The sequence below is a fragment of the Nannospalax galili genome, unplaced genomic scaffold (genome assembly GCF_000622305.1).
Source record: "Nannospalax galili isolate Female #2095 unplaced genomic scaffold, S.galili_v1.0 scaffold911, whole genome shotgun sequence".
NCBI lineage: Eukaryota > Metazoa > Chordata > Mammalia > Rodentia > Spalacidae > Nannospalax > Nannospalax galili.
In genome coordinates, this window is record NW_008329642.1 from 623356 (window position 1) to 648161 (window position 24806).

Consider the following 24806-nt stretch of genomic DNA (forward strand, 5'->3'; position numbering starts at 1 on the left):
ATCTCATGCAATGCCCATGGAGGTCAGAAGAGGGAATCAGATAACCCTGGAACTGGAGTTGCAGATGCTGTGAGCCTCCATGTGGGTCCTGGGAACTGAACCCAGGTCTTATGCAAGAGAAGCCAGTGCTTTTAACCACTAAGCCATCTCTCCAGCCCCATGGCCACAATTTTTTTCTCCATTTGAATCCAATCTTCCTACATCCAGTCTATCACCAAGACCTGCTGGGGTATGCAATGCCTCTCAAATCCATCTGCTTTCTTCATCACCATGGCCACCCCACTGGTCACAGTCACTGTCTCCTCTCTCCTCTGAGTCACAGAAGCCTTTACCACTCAATCTATCTTTCACATTTTCATCATGCACATTAGATCATGCCTTCTGCAAAAAAAAAACCCCTCCAGAACCAGTTTCAGCATTTTTAGCCCAAGATGTGTGATCCTGTGAGACCAGCTGTAAGTTCCTTTCCCAGTTGCTGTGATCCATCACCTGACTAGAAGCCATGTGGCAGAGGGCAGGTTTGTTTTGGCTTACAGCTGGAGGGGATACAGATCATCAAGGCAAGGACTGAATGGCAGCAAGAGTGTGAGTGTCTGGTCACATGTATCTGCAGCCAGGAAGCAGAGAGTAGACAGGAAGTGGGGCAAGACTATAAAGCCTCAAGGCCTACCCCCATTGATGCACTTCCTCCAGCAAGGCTCCGCCTCTTAAAGTTTCCATAATCAGGCTGGAGAGATGGATCAGTGGTTAAGAACACTGGCTGTACTTGCAGAAGACCTGGGTTCAAATCCCAGCACCCACATGGCAGCTAACAACTGTCTGCAACTCCAGTTCCAGGGGATCCAGCAGCCTCTTCTGTCCGCCACGCATATTGCACAGCATGGGTACAACTTACCTACATGCAGGCAATACATGCATACACATAAAAGTAATAAATAAAATATATTTTTAAAAAAATGTCCAACCACAAGCAGAAGAGTCAGACAACTGGAGCCCATATTTCAGAAAAGAAAGCAGTTGTCTTGCACTTAAATGTTTTGGACAGAATGTTCAAGTAGAAATAAAGCGCTGAGTCAGATTAAGAAATGAACATTCCCTTCTCCCCAAAGATGAACCATGACTCTACCTTCTGCCAAATAGCATCTGAGTGCCTTCTTCTGTGTCAGCCTCTGATCTGCAAACTCACAGAAAGCTTCACTTGACTTCACAGAGTCAAACTCACAGAAAGCTTCACAAAGAGATGAAATGCCACAGCAGGACTAACGATCCAGAGAATGTAAATGCCAACCCGAGCAACAGAGTTCTACTGGGAGTGCTCTATGATTTTTGGTTCAATTTTATGACTAGAAAAATTGGCAACTTGAAAAAAAAAGAAACCCCTAAGCTTAAAATAGTCATTCCTATTAAGTACTGGGCCCAGAGGAAAACCTTTCCTGTCCTCTCCAGGAGATTCATTGGAGAACTGCCATGCTCAAAGCCACAAAGCTGAGCACACAGCCTTTCATACCTGGTCAATGTGTGTGACATTCCGGATCCCAAAGGCAATGGTGTACACGTCGAACTTGTCGTCATCAAAGGGCAGTTCTTCAGCATCTCCCAGCACCCACGAAAGTCCTGGAAGACAAAGCCAGTTCTGAGTATGACACTGGGTGGCTATGTCCCCTGCACTGGAGAATCACTGAATCAGGAATTTGTAGCCAGCCAGGTAAGACATGTGAGTATCCTAGTTACCAACATGTAACTAGCAGAGATAGTCTAGTGGCACTGAGCCCTTAAATCTGTAGGGTATGATGCAAAATCTGGGTAATGGCAGAACTGAAGTGACTTACTGAGCATCTGCTTTGGTGCCAGGGAGCTGGAGATTTGTCTGATGGTGGGGAAGCCCCATACATTTAGTGTCAGAAAATATCACATAACTGCCTTCTTATACTCCAGGCCACGGTCTTCGCTGGTGTCCTCCAGCTCTGAGACCCTGAAGCTGGTGTCTTTGAAGTTCAGCAGAACCCCTTTTTCCAAGGGTCTCAGAGTACAGCTTCATGCTTATTTAGTGATATCTACCCTTGAGCACTTTTCTTCTCTCAGTGCTGGGGATCAAACCCAGGGGATGCTAGGCAAAGGCTGCTACTGAGCTACATATCCAGCCCTACCTCAAAGCAATTTTTCTCCAACCAAGTATTTCATGCACAGCGCTATGGTTAAGATGCTAGGTTTTGAGGACAGACTACCAGGATTTTAATTCTAGTTTCATTATCATCATTTGCTAGTTATATACATATTTTTTTCCAGTGCTAAGCATCAAATCCAGAGACTCATATACACTATGCAAACACTCTACCATCAAGCCACACCTCTAGTCCCTGTGATTTAATCTTATATAGTCTTTGTTTCAGTGTCTTTTTTCTTTTTTTAATGCATAGTGTGTTTGTGTGTGTCTGTGTGTATGTGCATGCCACATGTATGCAAATACCCATAGAAGCCAGAAAAAAAGCATTGGATTCCCTGGAGCTGGAGTTATAGGCAGTTGTGAGCCACAGGATTTGGGTGCTATGAACCAAACTCAGGAACTTGGAAAAAACAAGAAGAGCTCTTAACCACTGAGTCATTTCTCCAGCTCCTATTTCAGTTTATCTGTAAAACAGAATATATGATTGAGAGTTACCGGAAGTTTTTAATGAGCGACTCTTTTTTTTACTATTTAATTTTAATTTTTAAATTTTTTGTCTTTTTGAGACAGAGTCTCTCTGTAGCCCCAGCTGGCCTGGAACTCATTATGTAGACCAGGCTAACCTTGAACTCACAGATATCCACCTGCCTCTGACTCCTAAGTGCCGGGATAAAAGGCATGTACCACCATGCCCAGCCCTACATTTTAATTTTTAAAAATTGTATTTATTTTTATTTTATGTGTATGGGTATTTTGCCTGCATGCATGTAAGTGCACTTATACATGCAATGCCCAAGGAGGTGAGAAGAGTGCATTGGATCCCCTGGAACTGGAGCTACAGATGGCTGTTAGCCAGGCACCAAACTCAGGTCCTCTGCAAGAGCAGTCAGTGCTCTTAACCACTGAGCCATCTCTCCAGCCCCTAATGAGTGACTCATAAGTATAGAATTTAGCATATGCAAATTTACACAGTTGGCCATTCATATCTAAAAACTCTCTATCTGTAGGTTCAACACTGAAAATATTTGAAGAGGATCAAGTGTGGTTTAGCAGCATGTATGGTTAGCATGCATAAGCCCCTGGGTGCAATCCCTAGAACTACCTCTCCCCTACCACCTTTGGTTTATTTTGTTTTTTGGGGAAGGATCCAGACAGACTGAGGCTGGCCTCAAATTTATTATATAGCTGAGAATAACCTTGAAATTCTGATCCTCTTGTCTCTACCTCCCAAGTACTAGGATTATAAGCATGTGCCACCATACCTGGTTTATGTGGTGCTAGGGATTAAATGCAGGGGTACATGCTACCAACCTGCAGGAATCCTACTGCCTCTACCTCCTCAGTACTGGGTAGATGTGCACCACCATACCCAGCCCCAACCCTATTTTTCACTTTTTATTTGGGTTTTACTAAGTTGTCCAGGGTGGCCTAGAACTCACTCTATAGCCTAGGCTGGCCTGAATTTTTTTTTTTTTTTTTTTTTGAGACAGGGTCTCCCTGTAGCCCCAGCTGTCCTGGAACTCACTATGTGGACCAGGCTGGCCTTGAACTCATAGAGATCCACCTGCCTCTGCCTCCCCAGTGCTGGGATTAAAGGCACTGGCCTGAATTTTTAATTCTCCTGCCTTAGCCTACCAAATATCTAGGATTACAAGCCTGTACCACTGGCTTGGTTCTGAATTTTAAAAATATCAACTCCTTATCAGTGTGGCTATGCTCTTGAAGGATACTGATTTGAATTTAATATTATTAAATAAGGACTGGTGAGATGGCTCAGTAGATAAAGGTGCTTGCTGCCTAGCCTAATGACTTGAGTTCAGTACCTAGAATCCACATGGTAGAAGGAAAGAAGAATCAACTCCCACAACTCTGACCTCCATGTGTGTGACATGGCACACACACACACACACACACACACACACACACATGTGCGCAAACACGAATATAAATAATAACCTCTTTGAGTCACACAACACTGCTCACCAAGCTTAACATGCTGCTCGGATAGTGAGAACTGTGTACGAGCTGTGCATAGGTGCATAGGTATCCTATCATCCTCAGCCACACCATCTTCAACTCCTGTCTATCTGTTGTTTCCAAAAGCTAGAATATAAGGCATTTCAGTGTTTGATGTAATTCCTCTTATTTTATTTTTAAATATTTTATTTATTATTTTTATTTGCATGTGTATGAGTGTATTGCCTGCATGTATGTGAGTGCATCCGTGTCATGCAATGCCGAGGAGGTCAGAAGAGGGCTTCAGATTCCCCTGGGACTGGAGTTAAGGACGGTTCGTAGCTGCCATGTGGGTGCTGGGAATCAAACCTGGGTCCTCTGCAAGAGCAGTCAGAGCTCTTAACCACTGAGCCATCTCTCCAACCCCTCTTATTTTATAAGAATAAAAATACTTCCTGTGAGGCTGGAGAGATGGCTCAGCAGTTAAGAGCACTGGCTGCCTTGCAGAGGATCTGGGTTAGATTCCTAGCACCTTCATGGTAGCTAACTGTCTGTAACTCCAGTTCCATAGGATCCAACCCCCTCTTCTAACCTCCTCCAGCACTGCAGGATATAGGTGCACTTACACACATGCAGGCAATACACTCACACACATAGAATAAAAGTAATGAATACAATGTTAAAAGCTGCTCCCCATGCCTGTTTCCAGCAGGACTCACCAGCTCTGTAGCCTTGGTCCATGGCTTTCTGCTTTCCAACCTTTAGCATCTCCCTGTTGATGTCACAGACCATGACAAGGGAACCACCCAAGGGATCCTCTTCCTTCTGGTACTTTTTGGCAATTTCTTCCCAGGATAAATTTTGCTGGGCCCTTAACTGTCTTTTCTGCTTTCTCTGGTGCTGTGCCTGAACATAATTAAGGAACCGGAATGCAATGTCACCTGTGGGAAGTCAACAGGAGGAAAGATGCAAACAAAAACACAAACTACAACCAAAGAAACAGCATCCTAAGCCCTGAAGAACATCAAAGGAAAGGAATGCATGTGTATGAAGATGGATGTTTCTTCTTTCAAAGAACTGCCTCCCCACCCCCAAACAGTGTCTCACTAGGTTGTCTAGGTGGGCCTTCTCAGGAGCCTCCTGTTATGATTTCCCGAGTTGGGATCATAGGTGCATGCAACCATACCTTGGTTAAATTAAACCTCTTTCTTTTGTGGGGAGAGGAGGTTGGAGGTGTTTTTGATACTATTTCCTATATCCCAGTCTGGCCTTGAACTCATTATGTAGCTGAGGATGAAATTGAGCTCCTGGTCCTCATGCCCTCACTTCCCAAGTGCTGGGATTATAGGCATGTACCACATAACTGGCATGTAAAATAATTTTCATATTGGGAGGTATAGATGTAGCTTGGTTGGTAGAGTGCTTGTCTAACATGCAGAAAGCCCTGAACTCAGTCCCTACTACTGCATAAACCAAGGGTGGCAGGCTTTGACCCCCAGCATGTTTTTAGGCGGCATCCTAGGCAAGCACTCTACCAACTGAGCTACATTCCCGCTCTCTATTTATTTTGGTTTCTTAAGTAGGGTCTTACTCTGTAGCCCAGGCTGGCCTCACACTCATTATATAACCCAGGCTTGTTTTGATCTTACTTGGATTCTCTAGTCTCAGCCTCACACATGCTGGGACTACAAGCTTTCAAAGCCTGATGTGATAGTGGATTAAGTAGAAAAGGCCGCCTAAAAATCTTATGTAGTGTAATAAAAGGCTCCCCCAAAAAACAAAGAGGGAAAGTGATTTTGACATTTCAAACAGAAGACAAACATGTTGGGGGTCAAAGCTCCATGAAAAAACACTTGTCTACTGTGTTTGTGAAGCTCTGGGTTAACACCCCAGCACCAAGGGGAGAAAAAAGATAAAATGGGTATGGTAGGCATCCTAGAGCTGTAATCTCACACTTAGGAGGCAGAGGCAAAAGAACTGAAGATTGCAAGGAGTTCAAGGCCAGCCTGGGTTAGTTATATAGTAAGTTTGAGACCAGCCTGGGCTACAGTCCCAAATACCAAAATAGGGGTTGGGTAAAACGGTTATTTAGATGATGAAATGCTACCAAAAATTTTGGTCTTTGGGGGCTAGAGAGATGGCTCAGCAGTAAGAGTATTTACTGCTCTTCCAGAGGACCTGGGCTCAGTTCTCAACACACACGTGGAGGCATATACCCATCTGTAACTCCAGTTACAGGGGATCTAGCACCCTCTTCTGGCCTCCATGGGCAGTGTACACATGTCTGCACATACAGACATACAAGCAATACATGAAATAAATAAATATATACACAAAAAATAAAATTTAATAAAGAAAGTTAAAGATACTTATAAAAATTGGTCTTTTTACCTTGTAATCCTATTTTAGAAAAGTGGTAAGTGCAAAGTTGCTTTTGATTGACATTTTGCAACCTTTCTCAGAAGTTATTAAGTATGTTGATTTCAAAGCTACCACCTTCATTTCAGCAAAATGGTAGGTGAGCTAACTCATTTCAACAATAATAATCTCTATAGCAGATATTAAATGATACTTAATGCCAAATCTGGCATTACCTGTGCCTCCAGCCACATCGAGCAGTTGGGTCCCAGGCAACGGGTGCATTTTCCAGATAAGCAGATCTTTCCAAACACGATGGATGCCAAGACTCATCATATCATTCATCACATCATACTTCTTGGCCACATTCTCAAACACCTGGTAGACTGGTATGGGACAAACACACAATGTGTTACCAACAGGATTAACTTGTGAAAATCCTGATGAAAAAGATGAAGTTCAGAAGCTTTCCCTCTGAAAATGCTTGTCTTTGTAAGGTGATGCTGAGACAGAATGCTTGATGCCCAAACATACACCTTAACATTACCCCCTCCCCCTTTTGTGGTGCTCGAGAGCAAACTCAGGGTTATGCACATGCTAGGTAAGTACCTGACCACTGAACTATATCCCTAGCCCTTAACACAACATTGTATCAAAACGGCATTTCATGTCAGAAATCAACCTTTTTTAAAAAAATTTTATTATTTTTATGTGTATCCATGTATTGCCTGCATGCATGTAAGCGCACCCATGTCGTGCAATGCCCGACGAGGTCAGAAGAGGCTGTTGGATCCCCTGGGACTGGAGTTACAGACAGTTGTTAGCTACAGAGTGGGTGCTGAGATTCGAACCTGGGTCTTCTGCAAGAACAACCAGTGTTCTTAACCACTGAGCCATCGTCTCCAGCCCCCAGAAATCAACCTCTTTCCAGATGCCCAACATCACCAAATACAGTCATGTATTAACTATGAGTAAGTGAATAAAGTTCAAGTTTCTAGTAGTTCTTCATTCCATAAATCATTAGGAAAATAACAGGTATGTGTCATGATCAGCAACCAGTTATGTCAGTTCCTGTACACACTGTAGGTAATGTGTCACTGTGAATCAGTTATTCATTTTATACACACCAGAGCATATAGTTCTACACCTTCCTTGTTAGTGATAAAGCTGTGTGGCACACCTAGATAAATGAAAGAGAAAACTCAGCAACAAAAATAAAAGCCAGGGGAATGAGGGTGTAGATCAGTCACAGAGTGCTTGCCTAGCACGAGTGAGGCCCCGGGTTTAATCCCCAGACTGCAAAAGTGAGAATATGGGGGTGTATTCATGCATGGTGGCACGTACACCTTTAATCCCAGGCTTGGGAGGCAGAGGCAGGTGGCAGGTGGATCTCTGTGAGTTCAAGGCCAGCCTGGTCTACATAGGGAGTTTAAGCCAGCTGGGGCTACAGGGAGGCCCTGTCTCAAAAAGAAAAAAGAAAAAAAAAAAAAAAGAATATGGGTATGCCAAAAAGTTTCACATTACAGAGATGAATCCCAGCACTTATATACCTGCAAGCAAAACTTACAAACATAAACAAAAATAAATAAAATATCAAGGCCAGGCATGGCAGCACATGCCTTTAGTTCTAGCAAACACTCTGGAGGCAGAGGCAGGCAGATCTCTGTGAGTTCAAGTCAGCCTGGTCTATAAAGCATAGGGAGTTCCAGGCCATCAAGGGCTACATCATGAGACCCTGTCTAAAAAAAAAAAAAGATACTGCAGAGAAAGCAATTGTAGGAAAAGGAAAAAACAAAGCCCAAAACACAGAGCCTGAAAAATGACTCACAGGGTAAAGGCACTTGCTTCCAAGCCCGAAGACCCAAGTTCTCTGGATTCACATGGTGGAAGGAAAGGATCAACTCTCATCTCCACCACACCCACAACATACACAAAATAAAGTAAAAAAATTTTAAATCCACATTCAAGGAGTTCTTGGAGAGATATTTCATGACATTGAAAGCACAAAGGATGAGATGTTAGAAGTTGACAAAAACTTTAGAGAGGAATTAATGACAATTTGCCAAGGTACAGAAAATATGCTTACTCCCCATTGTAAGCTCTATGGAGAGGGGGCAAACAGTGTTCCAAGTACTCTTGGTAATTTTTTAAACAGAAGTAAAACAATCTTATTTTCAATCTTATTCAAATTTAAAGTTTTTAAACCACATTTTAAAATTTTTAAAATTTTAGTTAAATCCACTTTGTTTTAGTTTTTGAGGCAGGGTCCTGATATGTTCCTCAGGCTGGCCTTGAACTTGAAACCATATCCCAGCCTCCTGAGTGCTGCCATTCCAAGTATAGGGCACTGCTTTTGGCTGATGTTTTTGATGTTCAGTTTTGTTTGTTTTTACAGACTTATTTTTAGTTGTGTGTGTGTGCACTTGAGTGATGGTTCCCTCAGACACCAGGGGCATCAGATCCCCTGACGCTGGAGTTGTCTCTCCGGCCTTTTGGTTTTCAGATACAGATTCCTGATGCCCAAGCTGGTTTCAAGGTCACTATATAGCCAAGAATGACCTTGAACTCCTAATCCTCCTGCCTCCTGAGTGCTGGAATTACAGATGTAAACAAACCATAACTGGCTGATGTCAATTTTTTGTGTGTGCTAAGATTTAAACCAAGGACCTGGAACATGCTGAACACATGCTATATGACTAAGCTATAGTTCTAGCCTCAAGAAATTTTAAAGGTCATAGGAAATTGTAATTTTCCCATTGATTATTAAGGTCATTAAGCATGATTTCAGAGTATATATTCATTTTTTACAATCCTACATTACTGTATAAAGTGAAGTCTGCCTGTACTTTAATAACAACTCTCAAGTTGCAATGTACATTTAGCTCAGTCCCTTCCCCCACATTATGTGAAATGTGTTCTTTATATTGTAAAGAACAACACACATTAGGTATTATTATTGTTGCTACTAAATCCTGAGTAAGAGCACAGGCTTTGAGAGCAACGCCCTACATTCAAATCCTAGGTCTGCCACTTACTAGCAGACACTTGGGCAAGTGCCCTAGTACCTTTCTTACATTTTCTTCATCTGTAAACTGGGCTACTCATCAACCTTACAGGGCTATATTTAGTAGAATTAAAGCAAAGTGTTTTAAAAGGTTTTTGACCCTTGATAAATACTTGCTATTGATTTCCTTGGCTTTACTTACTCCACTCCACAGTAGTTAGCAAGCTCACTCTATCCTCCAGGCAACGAGGAAATGAGCCACTGTTCTAGCTTTCTAGACACACACAGTCCTGTGAAGTAAATCATAACTTGAATTCAATGTCCAAAGACTCACAGTAGAGTTAGGTACTTAGTAAGGTTAAGGTGGGTAGTGTGCAGAACTAGGTACTTAGGTTAAGGAGGGAGGCATTGGGGTGTAGTCTTAAAAGGATGTGGGGCTGGAGAGATAGCTCAGTGGTTAAGAACACTGGCTGTTCTTGCAGAAGACCTGGGTTCAAGTCCCAGCACCCACATGGCCGCTAACAACTGTCTGTAACTCCAGTTTCAGGGGATCTGACAGCCTCTTCTGTCCTCCATGGGCATTGCACAACACGGGTGCACTTACCTACATGCAGGCAATACACACATACACATTGAAAAAAAAAAAAGGATGTGAAATTCTATGGTGGGTTCCTTTCTTATTGTTTTTTCTTTTCTTTTCTTTTTGGATTTATTTAAAATTTTTATTTGCTTTTACTTTTCTGTGTACATTTTGCCTGCATGTATATAAATGCGTCCATGTGTATAAACCCATGGAGGCTAAAAGAGGGCATGTGATTCCCTGGAACTGGAGTTATAGGCAGTTGTTAGCAGTCATATGGGTGCTGGGAACCAAACCCCAGTACTCTGGAAGAGCACCAGTGCTCTTAACAACTGAACCAGCTTTCCAGCCCCCATTTCTTATTTCTTGAACAGCCTACTTAAGTAAAGGAACCTCTGGGCCTCAACCTGTCCATTTGCAAAATGGGTATAGAATCTTCCCCATTATAAGCCATACAATTGTAGTTTAAAAACAGTTTTTTGTTGTCAGGTGTGGTACTTACATGGGTGATCCCACCACTAGGGATGCTGAGGCAGAAGGATCATCAGAAGTTCAAGGCCACCTGGGCTACAGTCAGACCTTATCTCAAAAAGAAAAAAAGAAGAAAGAAATCTGATTACTAGGTGCTAGGTGTTGTTCAAAGTACTTTAATACATAAGGTATAAGGTGACCTTACAAGAACTCTTAGAGGGCCTGGAGAGATGGCTCAGTGGTTAAGAGTGCTTGTTGTTTGCTGGTCTTCTGGAGGACCAGAGTTCAGTTAGCACCCACGTCAGGCTCAGAACCACCTGTACCTCCAGGTTTAGGGGATCTGGTGCTTTCTTCTGGCCTCCTCTGGCACCTACACTCACATGCACATACTCCCACACACATACATATACATAATTAAAAGCGGCAAACTAAATCATAAAAAAACAAACAAAAAAACAAAACAGAACTCAGAGTTACACCTATTCCTACTTGGCAAGTTTGTAAGCTAAGACACTAAGAATAAAGAAAATAGTTTCCTTCTTTTCTATATTAAAAAAAAAAAAAAGTGTGGAGGGAGGCGGCAAGAAAACCAGGGGCCAGAAAACCAAACTGGGTTGGAAGAGTGGTTCTGTCACTTATTAGCAATTTTATCTTTATTTATTTATTGCAGGGTCTCAGTATCTGAGGTGTCCTTAAGCTAGTGGTATAGGTGAGAATTACCTCGAACTTCTCATCTTGTCTTAATGTCTGTTAGCCCTAAAGTGCTACAAATGTGCACTACCACACCACTCAGTTTATGCTGTGCTGGGGGATCGAACCCAGATCTGCGAGGGCAAGAGACAAGTCCTCTAGGAACAGAGCTACATCCCAGACCGTAGCTAGCCATTTTAAATTGTACAAGATCTTGCTTAACCTCTAAATCTCAATTTATTAATAAAGAGATAACGACAGTCACTATTGGAAAATTAAAGTGAAAGATTTGGGGGGGGGGAATGTCTACACGGCACATGGCATATCACAAGCTCTCAGTTGGTGGGACTTAATAAAGGTCATTACTCCTGTTTAAAAATGGGAGCTGGGGGATGTAGCCGAGCATGGTGGTGCATGCCTTTAATACCAGCACGCAGGACGCAGTGGCAGTAGATCTATGAGATCGAGGCCAGCCTGGTCTACATAGCGAGTTCCGGGCAACCTGTGGCTACAGGGAGACCATGTCTCAAAAAAAGGAAAAACACTAGGGGGAGGCTCACGCCTGTCATCCCATCTACATGGTCAGATCGCCGACTCAAAGGGGGTGGTTTCTGGGTTTGGCAGGTGGGTTACTCCTGGGAAGTCAGGACTGTAAGGACCATAGCTCTAGGGCTAACAGACATTAAGTCCCCTTGGATGGGGAGAAGCCAGAAGGCTTACGGACCATCCCTCCAGCGCCCTTCACTGTCACCTTTGCCCCCCTTCTCCTCCTCCGGCACGGTCTCGAACCCGAAGTGTGTTTCCGCTGCTCGCTTCTGCTGGGATAAGGGCCACGCACCCAGAGGGCCCCAAGTGCGGGAGCTGCATAGTCCCGGGACCCTACAGCATCGCGTGGCCCACGACCACCCGTGTCCGCAGCAACTCCATAAACTACGCCTCCTGGGCGCCGCCATCTTGACAGCCGGGAGAGCGCGGCCAGAGAGAACGTCAGGTTGCGTCACCAGGCGGATGACGGCTGCTGGCAGGGGACATTATTAGCAGAACACGCCCGAAAAGCCGTGTTCAATCTGAGGGTATCTATCTAGGGCTACCGAGTCTTTGAACACCTGAAGGCCTTTCTTGTCTTCCCTAACTGAATTTAGAATTCACCAGAAAGGACGAGCGCTTAGGGTGAGCCCCTTAAGCGCTCTTAGGAACTATATTTCAGTCCTGCTAACCAGTAGACCCAGCACCAACTTGGACAATAACATTTTTTTTTTTTTTTTTTTTTTTTTTTTTTTTTTTTTTAAAAAAGAGGGACCACGGGGGGGGGGCCCCCCCCCCGTGGTCCCTCTTTTTTAAAAAAAAAAAAAAATTTTTTTTTTTTTTTAAAAAAGAGGGACCACGGGGGGGGGGCCCCCCCCCCGTGGTCCCTCTTTTTTAAAAAAAAAAAAAAAAAAAAAAAAAAAAAAAAAAAAGACAGGGTCACGCTATGCAGCCCTGGATGCCCTGGAACTCGCTCTATTGACTATGCTTGCCTCGAACTCACAAGAGATTCGCCTGCTTCTGCCTCCCAAGTGCTGGGATTAATGCCCTGGGGCTACCACATCTAGCAACTTTTGTTTTCTGATACAGAACACAGGTGAAATTGAGGCATGGTGTAGTTACAAAGCTAAGATCAAATGCTTGGGCTGGGGGGTGAGACAGGGTCTCCCTGCAGCCCAAGCTGTTCTGGAACTCACTATGTATACCAGGCTGTCTTTGAACTCACAGAGATTCACCTGCATCTGCCTCCTGAGTGCTGAGACTAAAGGTGTGTGCCACCATGCCTGGCTAGATCACATGATCTTAAAAAAGATCTAAATTATATGTATACATGTGTGTATATGTGCACATGAGTGTAGTGCCTGAGGAGGTAAAAGGCAGCAAATCTCATGGAGCTATTGTTACAAGTGGTTGTGAGCCACCTGAAGTGGGTACTGGGATCTGAACCCAGGTCCTCTGGAAGAACAGTAAGCAGGCTTAACTGATGAGCCATCGCTCCTGCTCCTTACATGATTTTTTTTTTTGTCTTTTTGAGACAGGGTCTCCCTGTAGCCCCAGCTGTCCTGGAACTCACTATGTAGACCAGGCTGGCCTTGAACTCACAGAGATCCGTCTGCCTCTGCCTCCCAAGTGCTGGAAGTAAAGGCATGCTCCACCATGCCCAGCTCCCTTACATGATTTTTTAAAATTTATTTATCGGGGCTTGAGAGATGACTCAGGCATTAAGAGCACTGAGTGTTCTTGCAGAAGACCGGAGTTCAAATCTCAGCACCCACATGGCAGCTAACAACCATCTGTGACTCTTGTTCTAGGGGATCCAAAGTCCTCTTCTGTCCTTCCTGGGCACTGCACAACATGGGTGCACTTACACACATGCACATATAACACTCATACACATAAAATAAAAATAAATTAAAAAAATTTTTTTATTTAGGTACGTGCACCCATGTATGCAATGCCTGAGGTCAGAAGAGGCTGTCAGATCCCCTGGGACTGGAGTTACTGACAGTTGTTAGCTGCCATGTGGGTGCTGGGATTTGAACCCGGGTCTTCTTCAAGAACAACCAGTGTTCTTAACCACTGAGCCATCTCTAAAGCCCTTTTTTTAAAAATTTAAAAAATATTTTATTATTTTTATTTATAGTGTATGCATGTATTGCCTGCATGTAGGTAAGCACACCTGTGTTGTGCAATATCTGATGACAGAAAAGACTGTTGGATCCCCTGGAACTGGACTTATGGACAGTTGTTAGCTGTCATGTGGGTGCTGGGATTCGAACCTGGGTCTTCTGCAAGAACAGTCAGTGTTCTTAACCGCTGGGCCATCTTTCCAGCCCCAAATTTATTTTATTTTTATTTTATGTATCTATGTGTGTGTGTCACTGAATGTATGTGTAGCACCTGCATGCAGGATCCTGAGGAGGTCAGAAAAGGGCACTGAATCCCCTAGAACTAGAGTTATATAGGCAGTTGTGAGTCACAATGTGGGTTCTAGGAACTGAACTTGGGTCCTTTTCAAGAACAGGAAGCACTCTTAACTCTGAGCCATCTCTCTAGCCCTCATATAATTATTCTTTATTTTTGAGCCCAGAACTCCATTAAGTAGTCCAAGCTGGATTCAAGCATAATATTCCTGATTCAGCCTTCCTATGGAGAACTGAGATGACAGTCTTGTGCTATGAAGCACACACACACACACAAACACAAACACACACACACAAACACACACAACCTTTTAATGGTATTTGGGATTGAACCCAGGTCTTTGACTATTCTTGGCAAGTGCTGTACCACTGAGCTATATTCTAGTTCTTTTTTTTTTTTTTTTTTTTTTTGTCTTTTTGAGACAAGGTCTCCTAGTAGCCCCAGCTGTCCTGAAACTATGTAGACCAGGCTGGCCTCGAACTCACAAAGATCCACCTGCCTCTGCCTCCAGAGTGCTGGGATTAAAGGCGTGCGCTACCACACCTGGCTATTCTAGTTCTTTTTAAATTTATTTTTGATTTTTAAATTTATTATGTGTATGAGTGTGTTTGGAATGTGTGAGTGCAGGCACATGTGCCGTGTTATGTGTGGAGATCAGATGACAACTTTCAGAAGTCAGTTCTCTGTGGGTTCCAGGAATTGACCTCCAATCTTCAGACTTGCAAGGCAAGCACTTTTATCTGCTGAGCCATCTCACCAACCTTTATATTTTATTTATTTAAAAATTATTTTTTGGCCGGGCATGGTGGCGCACACCTTTGATCCCAGCACTCAGGAGGCAGAGGCAGGTGGATGTTTGTGAGTTTGGGGCTCGCCCAGTCTGCATAGTGAGTTCCAGGACAGCTGGGACTACAGGGAGACCCTGTCTCAAAAAGACAAAAAAAAAAAACAAAACTAACTTTTTTTGTTTCTTTGGAATAGGGTCTCCCTGTAGCCCCAGTTAGCCTGGAACTCACTATGTATACCAGGCTGGCCTCGATCTCACAGAGATCCACTGGCCTCTGCCTCTCCCTCTTGAGTGCTAGGACTAAAGACATGTGCCACCACACCTGGCCTTTATTTTTTATTGTGAGACATGGTCTCACTAAGTTGGCCAAGCTGGCCTTGAACTCACTCTGTCAACCAGGCAGGCCTTGAATTTGCAGTTGTCCTGGCTTAGCCTCTCAATTAGATGGGACTACAGGCCTGCATCACTAGACATGGCTTCCTGGTATTTTTATTCTTTAAATGGGAAGAATAATGTTTTACAGACCATCTTGTGCAAAAGGGAGGATGGAGGTTGTTGAGTTTTTCTTGAATTTCTGTTTCTGTTTTAATTCCCTTTTTAAATGAATATTTTCTGTAAATATTTCACAAGGAGAAATCGCCAAGGATCCTAAGAAACTATTTTGAAATGAGAAGTCTCTTAGTTTAATATAGCCTGACAGATGGACACCTACTACACTGGAATTTCTCTTTCCCTCTCTTTGATTTTTATGAATGACAGAAGGAAGAAATGATTCATCTACAGACTTATAATTCTCATGTCTTTGTTCTGGGAAATAAAGGCTCATCAAGGAATTTTTATTATATCTACTTATATGTAACACTGAACCTCAGGATTTGGGGCTGTTCCTTCTGTTCATCATATTAGATATCCCAACTAAGACTATGTAGCTATTTTCTTTAGTACGATTGGTGTGTGTATATGGAACTGTAAAGAATAAAGCAAGCTGGGCCTGTTGGTGAAGCCCTGTAATCCCAGATACTTTGGCTTGGGATGCTGAGGCAGGAGGATCCCAAGTTCAAGGCTAGTCTTCGCAACTCAGCAAGACCCTGTCTCAAAATAAGAAGAAGACTGAGGTAAAGCCCTTGCCTAGCATGTACAGGGCCCTAGTGTCTCCTCAGCACACATACAAGAGTAAATAGAGACAGAAATTGGTACAGATCAAGATTTGGAGGAACAAGGCAAGCATATTGGGAGTTTGAGGCCAGTCTTGGCTACACAGTGAGACCTTGTCTCAAAGACAGAAAACAAAGGGACTGGAGAGATGGCTCAGGAGTTAAGAACATTGGCTGCTCCTCCAGAGGACCCAGGTTCAGTTCCTAGCACCTACATGGCAGTTAACAACCATCCCTAACTTCAGTTCTAGGGAATCTGACACCCTCTTCTGACCTCTCTGGGCATTACATGCACAGGTATACTTACATACATGCAGACAAAACACTCATACACATAAATTAATTAAAAAACAAAAAAGGTTGTGGGGCTGAGGCTGGAACTCATTCAATCTCAGTGCTGGCGAAGAAAAAAAGGAACTGATGAGGGCATTTCAAGGAAATGCTGGAGCTCAGCAGCTAAGAATGCTGGTTGTTCTTGCAGAAGACCTGGGTTCGAATACCAGCACCCACGTGACAGCTAACAACTGCCTGTAACTCCAGTCCCAGGGGATCTGACAGTCTCTTCTGACCTCTGCAGGCATTGCATGACACGGGTGCACTTACTCACATGCAGGCATTACATGCGTACACATAAAATAAAAATAATAAATAAAAATTTTTAAAAAAAGGATGATACTTATGGGCCAGTGAGGTGGCTCAAAAGGTAAAAATACTTGCTGTGCCAAGCCTGAAAACCAGCACTTGATTCTGGGAACCCACATGGTTGAAGGAGAGAACTGACTCTTGCAAGTTGTCCTCTGATGTGTGCATGTTTGTGTGCACGTAACATACACACACACAGACACAAAATTAATTAATAATAATAAAACATTTAGCTGGGCATGGTGGTGCATGCCTTTAGTCCTCGCACTTGGGTGACAGAGGCAGGCAGATCTCTGTGAGTTCCAGGCCATCTGGGGCTATAGGGAGACCCTGTCTCAAAAAGAAAAAATAATAAAAATAAACATTTAAGAGATGGTACTTATATCAGGCATGGTGGTGTACGCCTTTAATTCCAACAACTGGGAGGCAGAGGCAGGGGGATCTCTGTGGGTTTGAGGCCAGCCTGGTCTACATAGTGAGACTCTGTCTCCTCTCCCCTAAAAGATACTTGTATCTATCTTCATCCCATTTTAAACTGTTAATTCAGAGAAAGTGATATATGTCTGCATGCTTAATATCTTGTCTACTGTCTGATAAAGAGCCAAATTAGAGATTGATTCATACATCCTTATTCTTTTTTCCCCTGTGATACTGGGGATCAAACTTACAGCCTTGCCAATACAAGTGCTTTACCACTGGCTGTACCTTTTTTTTTTTTTTTCTGTTGTTTTAAAACTAAGTCCAGGTAGCCCAGGCTAAGTCCAGGCTAAGTCCAGGTAGCCCAGGCTAACCTTGAACTCTGTATTTCCTGTCTCAGTTTCTTGAGTGTTAAGATTACAGGCATGTGCCACTATACCTGGCTCTCCTTTATTCTTAAATGATTGTTAAAATTTTACTCACCAGTTGAGGGTGTAGCTCAGAGGCTGAAAGCCTGCTTGCATGCATTAAGCTCTGGGTTTGATCCCCAGCACCATTAAAAAAAAATCAACACATCCTTATGTGTTCACTCATCCTTTATGTAGAAACACCTCTAGGAAGTCCTTCATTTAAAAAGAAATTATTGGGGGCCAGGTGTGGTGGTGCACCCCTTTAATCCCAGCACTCAGGAGGCAGAGACAGGCAGATCTCTGAGTTTGAGGCCAGCCTGATGTACATAGAGAGTTCTAGGCCAGTTGGGGCTACAGGGAGACCCTGTCTCAAAAAAAAAAAAAAAGGAAAGAAAAGAAAAAGAAAAAAAATATTGGGGCTGGAGCGATGGCTCATTGTTTAGGAGCACTGGATGTAACAGTCTGTAACTCCAGTTCCAGGGAATCTGACGCCCTCTTCTGTCCTCTGCAGGCACTACATGACATAGGTGCACTTATATGCAGACATAACATTTATACACATTAAAAAATAAATTTTAAAAATTAAAAAGAAATAATTTTATGCATATATATGCAAGTGTTTTGCCTGCAGATTTGTGCCACATTCATGCCTGGTGACCACCACCCTGAATCACTAGCGGGTGTTGGGAATTGAACCCGGATCCTCTGCAAGAGAAGTAAGTGCTCTTAACCGCTGCGTCATCCCTTCAGGTCCCTAGGGAGTTCTTCTTTGCCACTTCAACTGTTGGTACTTTTCTACTGGAGCCTCTGATTAGCATTTTCTAATTAATTGCTTTCTAACCTCATGTTCACTTTATTTTTATTTTCGCATGTGGTGTACATACCCACTCACACATAATTAAAAGTAAAATAAAATCTTTTTAAAATTTTATTATTTTTATTTTATGTGTATGAGTGTATTGCCTGCATGTACGTGAGTGCACATGTATCGTACAATGCCGCGGAGATCAGAAGAGGGTGTCGGATTACCCTGGAACTGGAATTAAGGACGGTTCGTAGCCACGATGTGGGTGCTGGGAATTGAACCTGGCTCCTCTGCAAGAGCAGCCAGTGCTCTTAACAGCTGAGCCATCTCTCCAGCCCCCAAATAAAATCTTTTAAAAAACTTGTTATCTATTATTTTTATTTTATGTGTATGAGTGTATTGCCTGCATGTATGTAAGTACACCTGTGTCATGCCCACAGGGGCCAGAAGAGGGTGTTGGATTCTCTGGAACTGGAGTTAGTGAAGGTTGTTAGCTGCCATATCGGTGCTGGGAATTGTACCAAGGTTCTCTGGAAGAACTGCAAGTGTTCTTATCCACTGAGCCATCTCTCCAGCCCCAGTAAAATAAAATCTTAAAAAATTATAAAATGTAGTCAGGCATGGTGGTGCACACCTTTAGTCCTAGCACTTGGGAGGCAGAAGCAGGATGATCTCTATGGGTTCAAGTCCAGCCTTGTCTACATAGTGAGTTCCAAGGCAGCCAGTACTACATAGTGAGACCCTGTCTCAAACACAAAAATTATAAAATTTACTTCTTGTGGGGTTTGGGATGTAGCTCACTATAGAGTGATACTGAGTTCCATCCTCAGAAACACCCTCCCAAAAGAATTTTGTTGTTGTTGTTCCTGAGACAGGATCTCCCAGTAGCCTCAACTGACCTGGAACTTGCTATGTAGAGTAGGCTGGCCTTCATCTCACAGAGATCCACCTGCCTCTGTCCCCCAAGTGTTGTTATTAAAAGGATGAGCCATCATGACCAGCATCAAGAGAATTTTTAAAAAAATGTGATAATCTGGGCTGGAGAGATGGCTCAGTGGTTAAGAGCACTGACTGCTCTTGCAGAGGCCTGGGGTCAATTCCCAGCACCCACATGGTGGCTACAAACTGTCCTTAATTCCAGTTCCAGGGGAATCCGAAGCCCTCTTCTGAAGTCTGCGGCATTGCACAACATGGGTGCACTCACATACATGCAGGCAATACACTTGTACACATAAAATAAAAATAATAAAATTTAAAAAAATGTGATAATCCATGTTAATAGCACAGCATTGTGACTACCAATGATAAGCAGTCAATACTACTTGTGTATACATGTTCACATGTGTATGCACATATGTGTATGTGCTTGCTAGAGACTGACTTTCGGTGTCTTCTGTAGGCATTCTCTACCTTATTTTTTTCTTAACGTTTATTTAGTGTGTGTGTATGCCTGTGTGTGGGAAGGTCAGAAGACAACTTGAAGGAATTTTTTCTATTCTGCCACCATGTAGGTCCTGGGTATCAAATGCAGGTCATCTCACCGGCGCTCCACCTTATTGTTTGAAGCAGGGTCTTTTACTGAACCTGGAGCTTGCCAATTCAGTGACACTGGTTGGCCAGCAAGCCCCAGGGATATTCACGTCTCCACCTCCCCAGACCTGGGGTTTACAGGTGCATGCTGCCACACTTTTTACATGGGTTCAGGGGCTCAAACTCAGGTTTTCATGCTTGCATGACAAGCACTTCACTGATTGAGCCATCTCACCAGCCTCCAATGATAACTATTATGATTAACAATGAAATGGAACATTATTTATGTTAATAAATCACCAACAAAATGGAATGTTGTATGAGGAAGCACTATAAAGTACTGTGAAATAAAAGATATTATTAATATTAATAGTATGAGAGAACAAAAGCTAGAAATCCACGGCTATTAATATGAGGATAAGAACCATAGGGACTAGGGAGGTGGCTCTCTGGGTAAGAGCACTTGCTGTGAAAGCATAAGGTCCTGAGTTTGAATCCCCAGCACCTATGTAAAAAGCCAGGCATGGCCACATGTGCCCATTACCCCAGTTTTGGGAGATGGAAATAGGTAGATCCTGGGAGCTTGCTGACCAGCCAGTACAAAAAAAAAAAAAAAAAAAAAAAAAAAAAAAAAAAGGATGGAGAGATGGCTCAGTGGTTAAGAACCCAGGTTTGGTTCCCACCACCCATAGGGGATTCAATGCCCTAGTCTGGCCTCTGGGGGCACTGCTGTACAGGTGCACTTACATACATGCAGATTAAAAAACTCATACAAACAAAATAATAAAATTTTAAAGAGGAGGGTGGGAAGAGCAATAGAGGAAGGCACTCAATCTATTCCTCCAGCCTCAACATACACACACAGGTACCTGCACACCCATATGCCTATTCACCACACACACAATTTTTTAAGTCTATACAGGGCATGGAGATATAGCTTAGATGTTAGAGTGCCTGCCTCGCATGGGTGAAGCCCTGGACTTGATCCTCAGCACCAGAATAACAATAAGAACCATAAATCAGGCTGGGCATGGTGAAACACTATGGGAGGTGGGGGGCATGAACATCGTAAGTTCAAGGTCATTCTCAGCTACATAGTGAGTTAGAGGCCAGCCTGGGTTACATGTGACCTTATCTCAGCAAACAACAAACACACAAATAAACAAACAAAAAAGACCAAAAGGGTCTGGGGAGATGGCTCAGCTGTGAAGAGCAGGTACTGCTTTAGAGAGGACTGACTTGGGTTCCCAGCACCCACCCTGGGGGGGCGGGGTTCACAACGGCCCGTAAGTCCAGCTCCGAGGGGTCTGACACCGTACTCTTCTGGTCTCTGCGGACACCTGCACTTGCACACACACACACACATAACTGAAAAAATAAATTGCTGGGCATGGTGGCACACATCTTTAGTTAGAGGCAGGAGACGCTCAATGAGTCCGAGACCAGCCTGGTCTACATAGTTCCAGGGCAATATAGTGAGACCCTGTCTCAAAAAGAAAAAAGAAAGTAGGGTAAGAAAAGAACAAGAAACGTTGGTAGGAGCTACAGGTCCTGCAATCCAAATCCCTCTTGAGAGAAACGGGAGGGAGAAAGCGCTGGACTCGGATGTGGCTGAAAACTACACTTCCCAGAATGCGTCGCTCTCGCCTCTCGATTATATAAATAGTCCATCCGGGTTCTGCGAGATGCTGTTTGGCGACTCGTCGCCATTCCCGGAGCAGCTCGGCCTCGGCCTAGAGGCGAGTGTCGGTCCTGTGTCGGAGACCTGGGTCCCCGGCACTGAGATAACTAGCCCTCTCTCCTGCCCCGCGGCGGGAGAGCGTGTCCGGCCGGCCGGCGGGGCTCGCGCACCCTCCCTCGTCTCCCCTTCCCGGGCAGCCTCCGCCCCGCCAGGCCCGGCCCGGACCTCCGAGCCCCGGCCTCTTCCTCCTCTCGGTCACCGCCGCCGCTGGGCTCCACGGCCCCGCCCGCCGCTTCTCTTTCTATTTCGAGAAGCTGAAGAAGGAAACAAGGAAAAATGTCGCCATGAAGGCCGAGAACCGCTGCCGCCGCCGACCCCCGCCGGCCCTGAACGCCATGAGCCTGGCTCCCCGCCGCGCCCGCTCCGCTCCGACCGCCGTCGCCGCCGAGGCCCCATTTGATGCCGCAGAGCTCCCCCAGCGCCGCCGCCACCGCCTCCGACATGGACAAGAACAGCGGCTCCAACAGCTCCTCCGCCTCTTCGGGCAGCAGCAAAGGGCAACAGCCGCCCCGCTCCACCTCGGCGGGGCCAGTCGGCGAGTCTAAACCCAAGAGCGGTGAGAGCCGGCGGGGGCGGGGTGGGGAGGCCGCTCTGGGGCCCCCGGGTCACTCTGGGACACACCACCTTTTCGACTATTGTTCCTCCCGCCCCTTTGCCGGGGTTCCGGTGATGTGCAGTGAAGCTCATCGGCCCCGTACCGCGTGGTGTGTGTAGATCGGTGCCCTAATATTCAAAACAGCTGGTGAAGTGGGCGCTATTCTTAGCTCGGTTTTGCAGAAGAGGAATCTTGGTTTGGTCATTCAGGTAGCATGTTCCTTACAGCAGGCCTTAAGACCTGGTTTGTGTGACTCATCAGCCCACCCTCTAAAAACCAGCGAGTTTGTTCTGTCTTTTGATGTTAGATTAGCGTTGGGTAGTGTTCGAGTTTAGATAAGGGAGAGTGAGCCCTAGAGATTTTCAGACTTAAATCTCTGGCTGCAGATCTGTTCTTCTATTTGAGAGGACTCATCTTGGAATGGCGTTCGGTGTGATGTAGTAAGTGCAGCCTTTGGATTCTGTCTCAGACCCAGACCTAGAGGGAGTTTCCCTGTTAAAAGGAGGAGGTAATAGAACATTAAGCAAAGGAGCATACCTGATAACTATTCAGCACCAAAAAGGTGCCTATTTGTGTGCGTTAGAGTTGCTTTCGCTGGGAAGATTTTGGCAATGCTTGCAGCCATGCTCCTCAATATTGTTACAATGATAATAGCTACCAGATTGACTGCACAAACGGGGCTAGGCCGTTATCTCTGTTTCTCTGTCATTTAACCTGCTACTCCAGTCATTTAACCTGGTTGGCAAGGTGGATTCATTCTTTTTAAAGAATGAACAAGCCCTGAGAATGTAGGTTGTTAGAAATGACAGAATCTGGAGTTAAACATTCTCCATCTTATTTCAGAAACATCTACCAATCTCTGTTCGCCTTTATATTTTCATTGTTAGTAGTGTTACCAGTATGTTTTTGTGAGTGTATGTTTGTGGCAGAGAAAAACATTCAGAGGTCCAGTTTAAAATCTTATGAGGTCGGGCGTGGTGGCACACGCCTTTAATCCCAGCACTTGGGAGGCAGAGGCAGGTGGATCTTTGTGAGTTCAAGGCCAGCCTGGTCTACATAGTGAGTTCCAGGATAGCTGGGGCTACAAGGAGACCCGGTCTCAAAAAGACAAAAAATAAAATAAAATAATGTATGATTATGGAGTGGTTAAGAGCACTTGGTGCCCTTGCAGAGGACCTGGGTTCAGTTCTCAGCAGCCATATGGTAGCTTACAACCACCCATAACTCCAGTTCTGGGGAATCAGACACCCTCTTTTGACGTCCCTAGGCATTGCACACACGTGGTGTACTTACATGCATTCAGGCAAAATACTTAGACACAAAATAAAAGTAAATAAATGTTCTAAGATTAAACTATAAGACTAACTTAAAAACTTATTTTAGGCTGGAGATATAGATTAGTGATTGAGAGCCTAGAATGGGATTTGATACCTAGCAACACACACACACACACACACACGCACACGCACACGCACGCACACGCCCCCCCCCCCCCAAAAAAAATATAAGGCTTTACTGACACTTGACTTGAGAGTTCATCTGCTGGGTATGATACACTCATTTACTTGGTACACCTGAGAAGAATGTAGAAATTGCCTATGGAACTCAGGTAGAGACCAGTGGTCACCATGGTAAACAAATGTTTTAAATGTCTAAGCAGGAATTCCTGGTCTCAAGCCAGAGCAGGAATTATGTAAAATAATTTTGCACATGTATAGTTTTATCATAAATCCCTTTAAAGATAAAGGATAGCCAGTCCTCTTAGCTGCTGTTAAAATCTGTTTAGAGTGATCTGAACATTTCTCAAAGCAATTGATAGTGACTTTATCTTTGCACCCTGTTTGCAGGTGTAATGCTTAAGGGTTTGGCTCTCCAAGAATTCGCAACTAATTTTTTTAGGGCCTTTAAGTCACTAAAATACATTCATGAGTCAGCAGCAATGAATGTTTTATTACTTAGTGAGCAGTAGGCCAAAGCTTGTGACAAACCAAACAAAAACAACCAGCCAGCAAATGGCTCAACTGGTAAAGGTGTTTGCTTTTAACCTTTACAGGACCTACATAAAGGTGGGGAGAGAACACCAACTCCAAAAAGTTGTCCTTTGACCTTTACACTGGTGCTGTGGCACACCCACCCACACATATGCATCATGCACAAACACAATAACAATTTCTTAAAATTAAAAGTAAGCAGCCAGGGGCTGGGGAGATGGCACAGCAGTTAAGAGTTGACTGCTCTTGCAGAGGGACCTGGGTTTGATTTCCCAGCACCCACATGGTGGCTATAAGCCGTCCTTAACTCCAGTTCCAGGGGAATCTGATGCCCTCTTCTGACCTCCATGGCATTGCACGACACGGGTGCACTCACATACATGCAGGCAATACACTCATACACATAAAATAAAACTAATAAATAAACTATATATTAAAAAAATAAGCAGCCAGACTTGGTGGTGTACACCTTTAATCTCAGCAGAGGTAGAGATTGAGGCCAGCCTGGTTTACATAGTGAATATAGGGCCAGCTGGGGCCACAGGGAGACCTTGTCTCAAAA

General features: G+C 44.1%; 3 protein-coding genes across 3 annotated transcripts in view; 2 read left to right on the forward strand and 1 right to left on the reverse strand.

The window, feature by feature from the left end:
- The window catches only part of Coq5 (coenzyme Q5, methyltransferase), a 20942-nt gene extending 8750 nt beyond the window's left edge, over window positions 1–12192 (reverse strand). Inside the window, exons 1-4 of the mRNA XM_008840603.3 lie at window positions 11975–12192; window positions 6715–6864; window positions 4840–5061; window positions 1508–1614 (exon numbers count right to left, since the gene is read on the reverse strand). Of these exons, the coding sequence (XP_008838825.1) occupies window positions 1508–1614; window positions 4840–5061; window positions 6715–6864; window positions 11975–12176 (681 nt within the window). The 5' untranslated portion in view covers window positions 12177–12192. The remainder of the gene's footprint in view (window positions 1–1507; window positions 1615–4839; window positions 5062–6714; window positions 6865–11974) is intronic.
- Window positions 12193–21580: 9388 nt separating this feature from the next.
- On the forward strand, window positions 21581–22058 carry LOC108491198 (proline-rich protein 2-like). The gene has a single exon (XM_017799986.2). It carries the CDS (start codon window positions 21603–21605, stop codon window positions 22056–22058), a length of 456 nt encoding a protein of 151 aa, XP_017655475.1. The 5' UTR covers window positions 21581–21602.
- Window positions 21605–24806, forward strand: part of Rnf10 (ring finger protein 10) — a 59331-nt gene continuing 56129 nt past the window's right edge. The window contains exon 1 of the mRNA XM_008840618.3: window positions 21605–22214. Coding sequence (XP_008838840.1) covers window positions 22058–22214 — 157 coding nt within the window. The 5' untranslated portion in view covers window positions 21605–22057. The remainder of the gene's footprint in view (window positions 22215–24806) is intronic.